Below are 13,062 nucleotides of genomic sequence, written 5' to 3'. Positions count from 1 at the left end.
GCTATAGATTGGCTCTGCTGGCTGTTCTGATTTTCACATTCTCTGCAAACCCAGTGTTTTGATCACAGATATCATATAATGCATTATGATTAGTCTATATAGAATGATATAATTCATTATCTAATTATATTGTTCTGGTAATTTGGCGACAGCAACCTATTTGGCAAGCCAACACTTTTTACATGTTGATTTATTATTGAAACATTTTCTATGGTGGTCCACCCCCCCTCCCCTCCCCCTCCTCCTTTTTGTCCTAACTGTTCCCAACTGGGAAGCTCCACTGGTGACCTATAGTGGGACAATATCACAATTAAAAAGAAAACAAATATACAGTTGAGCTTCATAGAAAACACTCTTTAATGCCGCATTAACTTGAAATCCAACATTCTGCTGCCAACAACTTCTGAAAGGCTCTGCTTCCACCTGCCGATGGTTAAACAGAAATATGGAGCGAAGGACCCGTCCGTGCTTTCCAGTGACGCGCACAACGTTCTGTCGCGCTCCTCCACCACACCATGGAACGTCTCGAGCGCTGCCCAACCTGCCTCACCCACAGGTATGCTCCTCGCGCTCAACTCTGAAGACGTGTGTCAACAAACGCAGCTATTTGGTGCCTTTGTCTCTTTTTTCCAGGCGAAGGGAGATATTTTCAAACAAAATATCGGCCAAGAGTAGTGGCTGAACATCGTTGAGAAGTTCACATTGAAGAGGAACTGATCTAAAGCTTGACCATGGCCACAATTGGGGACTTCGACCCGCTCAACTCCACCGTACCTGCGACTAAAATTGAACTTACTGTCTCGTGCAGGTAAGACCAGTATAATCACAACGTATCCAATAGTCATTATTGAAAAGAACATATTATATTTACGCTGTTGATAATGTTTAATGATAGTCTATCAACGGGAATGAGTGCTGTAGCCTGTAACGTTATCTTATTTGGCACGGAGATGTTTGTGAATCTATCTTTTGCAGGTAATTAGTATTTCAACTATTCTCAAACGTCTGTTGGCTAATAGTCGTAATTTCAAAACATTTTAGATCTAAGTGTCTTTGTATCTCTGCGCAGAACTCGGACGCTTGCAAGGAATTTGCATTAACAGTGGGTGTAGAGCTACGTGGGGGTAGAGCAGCATAACTGTATTTATTCTGAGTGACTTCGAGAGAGCTCCAACGGGCGAACTCGCAGATCACATGGATAGGTTATGGATATTAATACGCCACCGTCCATGTTCCTGTCACATTCAAATCCGCTAGACGGGGTGTGTGAGAGGAAGGAGTGGGTGCCCACATTTTATTCAGGTCAGGAGTGCCGTGCGCACTTCTTCATCACTTATTTTCACAGTGAAACTTTGCATGTCCAACAAGACCACTGGAATCGAGATTGAGTCCTAACCAATGCCTTGATTCATAGTGTTTGACCTGGTTAACACAAGTAGGCCCTATACAGCCTAGTTGTCTTAAAGCCTGTTGGAGCACTGAGCTTGGTGCATCTTAGTCCGTACTTAGTTGTTACCTAGGCCTACTTATAAAGAATAAACAAGACAAATGGGATTGTATTTAAAATGAATGTTTAGCCTATGTTTGTGATTTAACCAACGTCTAACTTGAAGAATAGAGCAGTAAATAATGAAAGCAATATATATGTTGGTTAAATCACAGGCTAAACGTTCCTTTTAAATACAATCCCATTAATTCATGACGTCTCTTCAGACACTTAAAGGGAAATGCAGTTGAAGTCGGAAGTTTACATACACTTAGGTTGGAGTCATTAAAACTCGTTTTTCAACCACTCCACAAATTTCTTGTTAACAAACTATAGTTTTGGCAAGTCGGTTAGGACATCTACTTTGTGCATGACACAAGTAATTTTTCCAACAATAGTTTACAGATTATTTCACTTATAATTCACTGTATCACAATTCCAGTGGGTCAGAAGTTTACATATACTAAGTTGACTGTGCCTTTAAACAGCTTGGAAAATTCCAGAAAATTCCATTATGGTTTTATAAGCTTCTGATAAACTAATTGACATAATTTGAGTCAATTGGAGGTGTACCTGTGCCTTTTTGCTTGACATCATGGGGAAATCATCATGGGGAAATCAGCCAAGACCTCAGAAAAAATATTGTAGACCTCCACAAGTCTGGTTCATCCTTGGGAGCAATTTCCAAATGCCTGAAGGTACCACGTTCAAGGGCCTCCCGGGTGGTGCAGTGGTTAAGGGCGCTGTACTGCAGCGCCAGCTGTGCCATCAGAGACTCTGGGTTCGCACCCAGGCTCTGTCATAACCGGCCCCGACCGGGAGGTCCATGGGGCGACGCACAATTGGCCTAGCGTCGTCCGGGTTAGGGCGGTCTTGGTCGGTAGGGATGTCCTTGTCTCATCAGCGACTCCTGTAGCGGGTGTTTCCTCCGACCCATTGGTGCGGCTGGCTTCCGGGTTGGATGCGCGCTGTGCGCAGTGCGGCTAGGTTGGGTTGTGTATCGGAGGACGCATTACTTTCAACCTTCGTCTCTCCCGAGCCCATACGGGAGTTGTAGCGATGAGACAAGATAGTAGCTACTACAACAATTGGACAATTGGGGTAGAAATTCCCCCAAAAAAGGTATCACGTTCACCTGTACAAACAATAGCACGCAAGTATGAACACCATGGGACCATGGTCCCATCGCTCAGGAAGGAGACGTGTTCTGTCTCCTAGAGATCCTAGAGAGTACTTTGGTGCGAGAAATGCCAATCAATCCCAGAACAACAGCATAGATGCTGAAGATGCTGGAGGAAACGGTACAAAAGTATCTATATCCACAGTAAAACGAGTCCTATAGACATAACCTGAAAGGCCGCTCAGCAAGGAAGAAGCCACTGCTCCAAAACAGACATCAAAAAGCCACGGTTTGCAACTGCACATGGGGACAAAGATTGTACCTTTTGGAGAAATGTCCTCTAGATTGAAATGAAATGGCCTACAAAAGTAACATCCTTTAAAGAATCCTGTTTGGGTGACAAATGTAAATAACTTGTTGAGTTGAGCATTTTCAGCCTACCTCGGCCCATGGAACAGACAGGGCTGGTCTAGAGGGTGACGGGGGGTGGCAAGGGGGGATTGTCTTCGCTGCCTGACACTGACAGAATGGGGTTGGGTGAATTCCCCCCTGAAACACACTCCATGGCAACTGGGCATCAGCTGTGAATATGAGAGAGTACTTGGCGCATAGAGACCCACAGGGTCTTGACAGCCAAACTCAGAAAAATACATGAATAATCAAAACAAACAAGCCATAGTCTGGCCAGTTAATTCAATATCTGTTTTTAGGGGGTAGATCAGCTTTAATATTGCAGATTGTGGCTTCTATCCATTTAATTATCCGCATTTCCAATCCCCAATATATTTTGGGGGTAAATATATATTTTGTGTATATATTTTCCTTCTTTATCTTTTCCCCCTAATCCTACCATCCCTCCCCTAATTGGAGTAAACGAATGGACTACAATACTTAGGCTTCTACTTCCAGTTTATACATTCTATATACATTTTACAGACACAGTATATTTTAGGTTAGTTATCTTTTATTTTTATTTTTTTCAAATTACCCAGCGGTGCTATTTGCATAGTTACCTCCAGGTAAATGTTGTAATTCTTCAGCCATTCCTGAACCTCAACCAAAAACAAGCTACATATGGGCAGTATCAAAACAAGTGATTTAATGATTCCGTCTCTCCCCAGCAAAATCTGCAGAGATGGTTGTATCCCCCATATACACTACATGTCCAAAAGTATGTGGACACCTGCTCATTGAAAACCTAATTACAAAATCATGAGCATTAAGGTTGAGTTTGTCCTCCCCTTTGCTGCTATAACAGCCTCCACTCTTCTAGGAAGGCTTTCCACTAGATGTATGAACATTGCTGTGTGGACTTGCATCCATTCAGCCACGAGCATTAGTGAGGTCGGGCACTGATGGCTATTAGGCCTGGCTCGCAGTTGGCGTTCCAATTCAACCCAAAGGTGTTGGATGGGGTTGAGGTCAGGGCTCTGTGCAGGCCAATCAAGTTCTTCCACACTGATCTCGACAAACCATTTCTGTATGAACCTCGCTTTGTTCACGGGGGCATTGTCATGCTGAAACAGGAAAGGGCCTTCCCCAAACTTTTGCCACAAAGTTGGAAGCACAGAATCATCTAGAATGCTGTAGCATTAACCTTCACTGGAAGTGGGCTAGCCCAAAACATGAACAGCTACAGACAATTATTCCACCAAACTTTACAGTTGCTGCTATGCATTGGGGCAGGTAGCATTCTCCTGGATTCCGCCAAACCCAAATTAGTCTGTCGGAATGCCAGATGGTGAAGCGTGATTCATCACTCCAGAGAACACGTTTCCACTGCTCCAGAGTGGTGGCGAGCTTTACACCACTCCAGGCGATGCTAGGCATTGCACATGGTGATCTTAGGCTTGTCTGCAGCTGCTCAGCCATGGACACCTATTTCATGAAGCTCCCGATGAACAGTTATTGTGCTGACGTTGCTTCCACAGGCAGTTTGGAACTCAGTAGTGATTGTTGCAATTGAGGACAAACTATTTTTTAACAATTAGTATTTGAGTTTAACCATATTTGTTGTAATATTTCTTCGGTCTTTTCTGGTGGATTAAACTTAAATTTGAACCAACTTTCTATGGTTGGTTTTAAAAATGGCTATATTTTGGAGATTATTTAATTTTCAAATAACCAAAAGTAAGCGGTTGTAATCTGAATAAAGGAAAAAAGACCATTCTTGAACACGGGGTGACACATTATTTGTTTGTGATCCAATACCTACATAATATAATACACTTATCATAATCCTGAGAGGTTAGAAACATTTTCTAGATCCTCTATGAGGCTATGGAGGGATCCAAATTATGGATTAAAATGAAAGCATGAATCATCAGCGTACAATGACACCTTTGTTTTTAGCCCTGAATTTCTAGCCGCTTGATATTATTTTGGGATCAGATTTTAACAGCTAACATTTCAATGGACATAATAAATAGATATGCCGATAGTGGACAACCTTGTTTTATTCCTCTTGACAGTTTAATACTTTCTGAGAAGTGGCCATTATTTACTATACACCTAGGGTTACTATACATAACTGTAAGCCATTGTATAAGAGATTCTCCAAAATAGAAATATTCCAGGCATTTATGTATAACTTCCAGTTGTATCAAAAGCATTTTCAAAGTCAGCTATGAATACCAGGCCTGGTTTCCCGGATTTTTCATAGCGTTCTATTTTTTCCAGTACTTGTCTTATATTACCTCCAATGTATCGCCCATATAAAAAGCCTGTCTGATTACGATTAATAATATCCGACAATATAATTAAAAAAGGTATGCACACCACTGAAAGGGGCCTCCAATTTTTCAAATGGACTAGATATTTTAAATTTACCACTTGGTTCCTGTTTCAATAATAGTGAAATCAGACCTTAATCCTGAGTATTGGATAGCCTGCAATTTTTTAAGAGTGGTTAAAACATGCTAATAACGGTCCTCTGAGTACATTAACAAATATTTGATATACCTCAACTGGTATGCCACCCAGCCCTGAAGTTTTCCTGGACTTAAAGGCTTTAATTGCATCAATAAATTCCTCCTCTGTAATTTGGCCTCCACATGAGTCTCTCTGTACAGCTGTTAATTTAACATTATTAATAGAAAAAAATCCATACAATTCATTTTGGTTAGTGGAGATGGAGGAGACTGAAACTAAAACATATGCTTAAAGTACTTTGTTTCCTCTTTCAAAATGTTGTTTGGTGAATCATGGATGACTCCATCATTTGTAACAAGTTTCAGTAAATTATTTTGGTAGCATTTCTATGTTGAAGATAAAAATTTAATTTGGTGAATTTTCATATTCCATCCAGTTTGCTTTTTTTTATAACACATTACTCTTGATCTTTCTTAAATCCAGTTATTTTTGTTTATTTCCTAACTTATTTGGTGCCTTTCTGGTACAGTTTTTTTTGTTGCTTTCTATCTATACTGTTAGTCCCTCTATTTCCCATTGTTAATAGAAGTATTTTGACCTAAAGTACTTTGGTTTTAAAGATGAGTATTGAATTGCATGGCCTCTAAAGACACATTTTAAAAGTGTCCCATACAATAAGGGGATCTGCTGTGCTTATGTTATATCCGAATAAGTTTGTTTATAAATGATTGGTCTTGGTTAAAATCAATCAATAAAAGGTATTTAAAAAGCTCTTCTTACATCAGCTGATGTCACAACGTGCTGTACAGAAACCCAGCCTAAATCCCCAAACAGCAAGCAATGCAGGCGTAGAAGCACAGTGGCTAGGAAAAACTCCATAGAAAGGCCAGAACCTTGGAAGAAACCTAGAGAGGAACCAGGCTATGAGGGGTGGCCAGTCCTCTTCTGGCTGTGCCGGGTGGAGATTATAACAGAACATGGCCAAAATGTTCAAATGTTCATAGATGACCAGCAGGGTCAAATAATAAAATCACAGTGGTTGTAGAGGGTGCAACTGGTCAGCACATCAGGAGTAAATGTCTGTTGGCTTTTCATAGCCGATCATTCAGAGTATCTCTACCGCTCCTGCTGTCTCTAGAGAGTTGAAAACAGCAGGTCTGGGAAAGGTAGAACGTCCGGTGAACAGGTCAGGGTTCCATAGCCGCAGGCAGAACAGTTGAACCTGGAGCAGCAGCATGACCAGGTGGACTGGGGACAGCAAGGAGTCATCAGGCCAGGTAGTCCTAAGGTATGGTCCTAGGGCTCAGGTCCTCCGAGAGAGAGAAAGAAAGAGAATTAGAGACGGCATACTTAAATTCACACAAGACACGGATAAGACAGGAGAAATACTCCAGATATAACAGACTGACCCTAGCCCCCCAGTACAAACTATTGCAGCATAAATACTGGAGGTTGAGAAAGGAGGGGTCGGGAGACCCTTCTTGCCATCCAATAGGCATTGGTTACATTTCAAAAAACCTTGCCCACGTGGAAATTCTGTAAGAGTAATGTGTATGCCAATTATTTAATGGTCTGACCCCATTCTGTCCCCTATCAACACTTTTTAAAATGTATTTATTTTTTAAAATCTTTTGGTGTCCGAGAGAATGACCTAAGAAAGTAGTCAAGATGACTAACTTAATTGAGCCTCTGCCATATTTATCTCAAGTTGGGTTGTCATCCCAGTAACTAGAAGACCACCCCTGTCCAACTGGATCCCGGGGCTTTTGAGAGATTGGGACCCATCCTTTGAAAAGAGGCCACAGTGCCACCTACAGAACAGAAGCAGCCAAAAGGATTTCCAATGCCATCACCTCGATTATACTGTAAACAGTTGTGTATTATATATATATATATACACACACACACACACAGTAGCAGTCAAAAAGTTTGGACACACCTACTCATTCAAGAGTTTTTCTTTATTTGTACTATTTTCTACATTGTAGAATAATAGTGAAGACATCACAACTATAAAATAACACATATGGAATCATGTACTAACCAAAAAAAAGTGTCAAACAAATATAAATATATTTTAGATTCTTCACCCTTTACCTGATGACAGCTTTGCACACACTTGGCATTATCTCAACCAGCTTCACCTGAAATGGTATTCCCACATATGCTGAGCACTTGTTGGCTGCTTTTCCTTCGATCTGTGGTCCAACTCATCCCAAACCATCTTAAAAAAATGTTTTAACCTTTATTTAACTAGGCATGTCAGTTAAGAACAAAATCTTATTTTCAATGACAGCCTAGGAACAGTGGGTTAACTGCCTTGTTCAGGGGCAGAACGACAGATTTGTACCTTGTCAGTTCGGGAATTCGATCTTGCAACCTTTCGGTTACTAGTCCAATGCTCTAACCACTGGGTTACGCTGCTGCCCCGTCTCAATTGGGTTAACTTCTTGCGACTCTCAAACCCAGATCCGGGAGCGTAATCATCGCCTCAAACTAATTAGCATAACGCAGCGGACATAAGTCTTCCTAGAAAATCTTCCTATTCATGAAAATCACAAATTAAATATATTGAGACACAGCTTAACCTTTTGTTAATCACACTGTCATCTCAGATTTTCAAAATATGCTTTACAGCCAACGCTAGACAAGCATTTGTGTAAGTTTATCATGGCATAATGCTATGCTAGGCTCTGCTGGCAGCAGGCAACATTTTCACGAAAATAAGAAAAGCAATCAAATTAAATCATTTACCTTTGAAGAACTTCTGATGTTTTCACTCAGGAGACTCCCAGTTAGATAGCAAATGTTCCTTTTTTCCAAAAATATTATTTTTGCAGGCGAAATAGCTCCCGTTTGTTCTTCACGTTTGGCTGCGAAATCGACCGCTTTAACGCCAAACTTTTTTCCAAATTAGCTCCATAATATTGACAGAAACATGGAAAACGTTGTTTAGAATCAATCCTCTAGGTGTTTTTCACATATCTATTCGATAATATATCCGTCGGGACAATTGGTTTCTCATTAGAAGCAATTGGAATAATGGCTACCTCAGTACTTTACGCAAGATTTTCTGCGGGAGCCATCATGTGACCACTTGCTCAATGTGGTCCCTTACGGCTATTCTTCAACATAAATGCGTAAAAAGACTTCACAATGCTGTAGACACCTTGGGGAATACGTAGAAAGCGTAAGCTCATTCGTAGCCCATTCACAGCCATATAAGGAGTCACTGGCATGAAGCGCTTTCAAAAAATGAGGCACTTCCTGATTGGATTTGTATTTGTGTTTCGCCTGTAACATCAGTTCTGTTGCACTCACAGACAATATCTTTGCAGTTTTGGAAACGTCAGTGTTTTCTATCCAAAGCTCAATTATATGCATAGTCGAGCATCTTGTCGTGACAAAATATCCTGTTTAAAACTGGAATTTTTTTTATCCAAAAATGAAAATACTGCCCCGTGGGCGCAAAAGGATAAGGTCGGGTGATTGTGGAGGCCAGGTCATCTGATGCAGCACTTCAAATAGCCCTTACACAGCCTGGAGGTGTGTTGGGTCATTGTCCTGTTAAAAAACAAATGATAGTCCCACTAAGCTCAAACCAGATGGGATGGCATATTGCTGCAGAATGCTGTGGTAGCCATGCTTGTTAAGTGTGCCTTGAATTCTAAATAAATCACTGACAGTGTCACCAGTAAAGCACCATCACACCTCCTCTATGCTTCACGGTGGGAACCACACATGTGGAGACCATCCGTTCACCTACTCTGCGTCTCACAAAGACACGGCGGTTGGAACCAAAAATCTCAGATTTGGACTCATCAGACTAAAGGACAGATTTCCACCTGTTGGTGTCCTTTACTAGTGGTTTCTTTGCAGCAATTTGACCATGAAGGCCTGATTCACACAGTCTCCTCTGAACAGTTGATGTTGAGATGTGTCTGTTACTTGAACTCCGTGAAGCATTTACTTGGGCTGCAATCTAAGGCTGGTAACTCTAATGTACTTATCCTCTGCAGCAGAGGTAACTCTGGGTCTTCCTTTCCTGTGGCGGTCCTCGTGAGAGCCAGTTTCATCAAAGCGCTTGATGGTTTTTGCGAATGCACTTTTTAAGAAACGTTCAAAGTTCTTAATGTTCCATGTTGACGGACCTTCATGTCTTAAATAATAATGGACTGTCGTTTCTCTTTGCTTATTTGAGCTGTTCTTGCCATAATATGGACTTGATCTTATACCAAATAGGGCTATCTTTTGTATACCAGCCCTACTTTGTCACACCACCACTGATTGGCTCAAATGCATTAAGAAGGAAAGAAATTCCACAAATTAACTTTTTAAAAGGCACACCTGCTAATTGAAATGTATTCCAGGTGACTACCTCATGAAGCTGGTTGAGAGAATGCCCAGAGTGTGCAAAACTGTCAAGGCAAAGGCTGGCTGTTTTTTTGTTTCAACACTTTTTTGATTACTACATGATTCCATATGTGTTATTACATAGGTTGGATGTCTTCACTATTATTCTACAATGTAGAAAATAGTCAAAGTAAAGAAAAACCATTGAATGAATGGGTGTGTCCAAACTTTTGACTGGTACTGTATATATTACAAATTCTTTTTTTTCTGTTAGCCTAATATTTTTTGACTGATGTCTTTCCACGTCAGAGTCTCAAACTCGGTCTGGTCTGAGAAGGCATTGCAACATCTAATAAGGACTGGCTCTTCCACCAGTTTCTTTCATCGCTCTTGTTTGAAAGAGACCCGTCAACGTGATTACCCCACAAAAGCAGCCTGAACTTGTGAGCCTTGAAAGATGCGTGACCCTTCCATTTACGTGTAATAATATATTTAAAACATCTATGACCTTATTGGCATTCATAGCTATAATATTGAGGAAGGTAAGTATAAGTTTAACATTGAAACAACACAAAAATCTAGTTGATTCAACTAATTATTATTTAGTAACTGATTCCATCCACTGCCTTTTTGTTTACTCAACACTGCGTTCAAAGTATTACCTGAACGTAAAGTTTGTAGTTGCCCCAAACAATAGGTTTGGGACACCAACACATTCAAATAGTGCTTTTAACGTACATGGTTGAGATACATTGTACATGTTCATCTATACTGTAATTAATATTCATCATGTCCTCACCTGGGATTTGAACTCACAATCTCTTGGTTCACATCATTCCTATCTTCCTGCTACGCCTCTCTCACGCTCTCTGTGTCTCTCGCTCTCCATCTATCCAACCCCCTAAATGCGGACGACACATTTCAGTTGAATGCATTGTTATACAACTGACTAGGTATCCCCCTTTCCCTTCTCTCTCTTTCTAACCCTTCTCTCTCCACCTAGCCAAACTTTCTCTCTTTCTATCCAACCTTTCTCTCTCTCTAGCCAACCTTTCTCCTTCTCTCTCTATCCAACCCTTCTCTCTCTATCCAACCCCCTAAATGCGGAAGACACATTTCATTTGAATGCATTTTGACTAGGTATTCCCCTTTTCTCTCCATCTGTGTCTCTGTCTCTGTGTACGGTGCTGTGCAATAAACAGGTGCTAAATGAATTGCAGTCATAAAGTATTATCCTCTTTGTTAGACCACTGCAAACTTTGTTTTGTGTTATATAGTTACAGTAAATGATGTTGTCATGGTGTGACAAAGCAACACCTGTTACTGTGTTCATTCAAATGTGCCTTTACACAATCCATGTTTTGACAGGTTGGAATAAATTCTACTTATTGTGAAGTGTGTTGTTTTGATTGTACTGTCCTTTATCATCTTGCATTGCTTTCGCCTGAGCCCTTCCTTTTGATGTAAATACAACACCAAGCAAATGTATGCTATAATAATAAGTCATTTAGCAGACACTTTGACCCAAAGCAAGTTTACAGTACAATGACAGCATATTGAGTACCCAGTGGGAATCGAACCCACAACTCTGCAACGTCACACTCTTACCAACTGAGCGTGTAGCTATATCTAAGTTGCTATTGTAGCAACCGTAACCTAACACCTAGTGTTACCTACCTTGTCAAGAGGTTCAGACGTCTTGGCGTAACGGTTAAGGTTGTTGGCTTGACAGTCGCTGGACCCTGGTTTGAGTCCTGGTCGTGGATACCCACCAAATTCACCACATTGGTGTCAGAAATGGGATGGTGCCTGTGAAGCAATTGGAGCGGCGTGTACATGTAAGGGACTTGTACAGAGAAGAGTGAGGACACGTTGGACCTCTTGGCGTAATGGTTAAGGTGTTGGCTTGACAGACGCTGGACCCGGGTTTGAGTCCCGGTAAGGGCTTCAGGATATGAAGCTTTTTTCCTCATAGTGTGCTGTTGAAGTGACCTCGGTGGTGATTTAACAAATTGATTTAACACAAGATAACGAGTAGGTCAACATGGAGCTGGGGATGGGCTGGCGCTGTCCGAGAATGTCAATCACAGCAGGAGAGCGCTCCGATTGGATGTTCTCCTCATGTCCCTATTGGTACAACAACGATGAAGGAAGAGACAAGACATGGAGGAGAGGTAGTCATTCTCAAAACAACATGGCCGATCCTGACCTGCTGAGCTCATCACGGTGAAAACTACAAAATACGAGCATTTTAGACAAATTAGATCAGGTCAGAGGAATTGGGAGTTTATCATTGGGGCTTATTGCAAATGTGTTATTGATTTGTAATTATTTAAATTTTGGCATGCGTCCATAAACTAAAACTGTACATTTATCACATGCAGTGGAAGTCTGTAAAGGAAAACAAGACAAAAGCCTTTTGGCCGTTGAACTGAAAGCAGGTCACCAGAGGCTATTCCAAACTGAAGTCAGGAAAGGGAAGGACTTGCAGGTCCACTGTCCAGCCAGTACCCTGTGTCCAGCCAGTCTGGTGTGTCCAGCCAGTACCCTGTGTCCAGCTAGACTGGTGTGTCCAGCCAGTACCCTGTGTCCAGCCAGTACCCTGTGTCCAGCTAGACTGGTGTGTCCAGCCAGTCTGGTGTGTCCAGCCAGTACCCTGTGTCCAGCCAGTCTGGTGTGTCCAGCCAGTACCCTGTGTCCAGCCAGTACCCTGTGTCCAGCCAGTACCCTGTGTCCAGCTAGACTGGTGTGTCCAGCCAGTCTGGTGTGTCCAGCCAGTACCCTGTGTCCAGCCAGTCTGGTGTGTCCAGCCAGTCTGGTGTGTCCAGCCAGTACCCTGTGTCCAGCTAGACTGGTGTGTCCAGCCAGTCTGGTGTGTCCAGCCAGTACCCTGTGTCCAGCCAGTCTGGTGTGTCCAGCCAGTACCCTGTGTCCAGCTAGACTGGTGTGTCCAGCCAGTACCCTGTGTCCAGCCAGTCTGGTGTGTCCAGCCAGTACCCTGTGTCCAGCCAGTCTGGTGTGTCCAGCCAGTACCCTGTGTCCAGCTAGACTGGTGTGTCCAGCCAGTCTGGTGTGTCCAGCCAGTACCCTGTGTCCAGCCAGTCTGGTGTGTCCAGCCAGTCTGGTGTGTCCAGCCAGTACCCTGTGTCCAGCTAGACTGGTGTGTCCAGCCAGTCTGGTGTGTCCAGCCAGTACCCTGTGTCCAGCCAGTCTGGTGTGTCCAGCCAGTACC

General features: G+C 42.2%; 1 protein-coding gene across 1 annotated transcript in view; it reads left to right on the top strand.

The window, feature by feature from the left end:
- Nucleotides 1–487: 487 nt before the first annotated feature.
- The window catches only part of LOC110528512 (copine-9), a 136,017-nt gene continuing 123,442 nt past the window's right edge, over nucleotides 488–13,062 (top strand). The window contains exon 1 of the mRNA XM_036984091.2: nucleotides 488–808. Within this exon, the coding sequence (XP_036839986.1) occupies nucleotides 732–808 (77 nt within the window). The 5' untranslated portion in view covers nucleotides 488–731. The remainder of the gene's footprint in view (nucleotides 809–13,062) is intronic.

This window comes from Oncorhynchus mykiss, chromosome 7 (assembly GCF_057628025.1).
Source record: "Oncorhynchus mykiss isolate SJ-2025 chromosome 7, ASM5762802v1, whole genome shotgun sequence".
NCBI lineage: Eukaryota > Metazoa > Chordata > Actinopteri > Salmoniformes > Salmonidae > Oncorhynchus > Oncorhynchus mykiss.
This window is presented reverse-complemented; position numbering and strand designations above follow the sequence as displayed.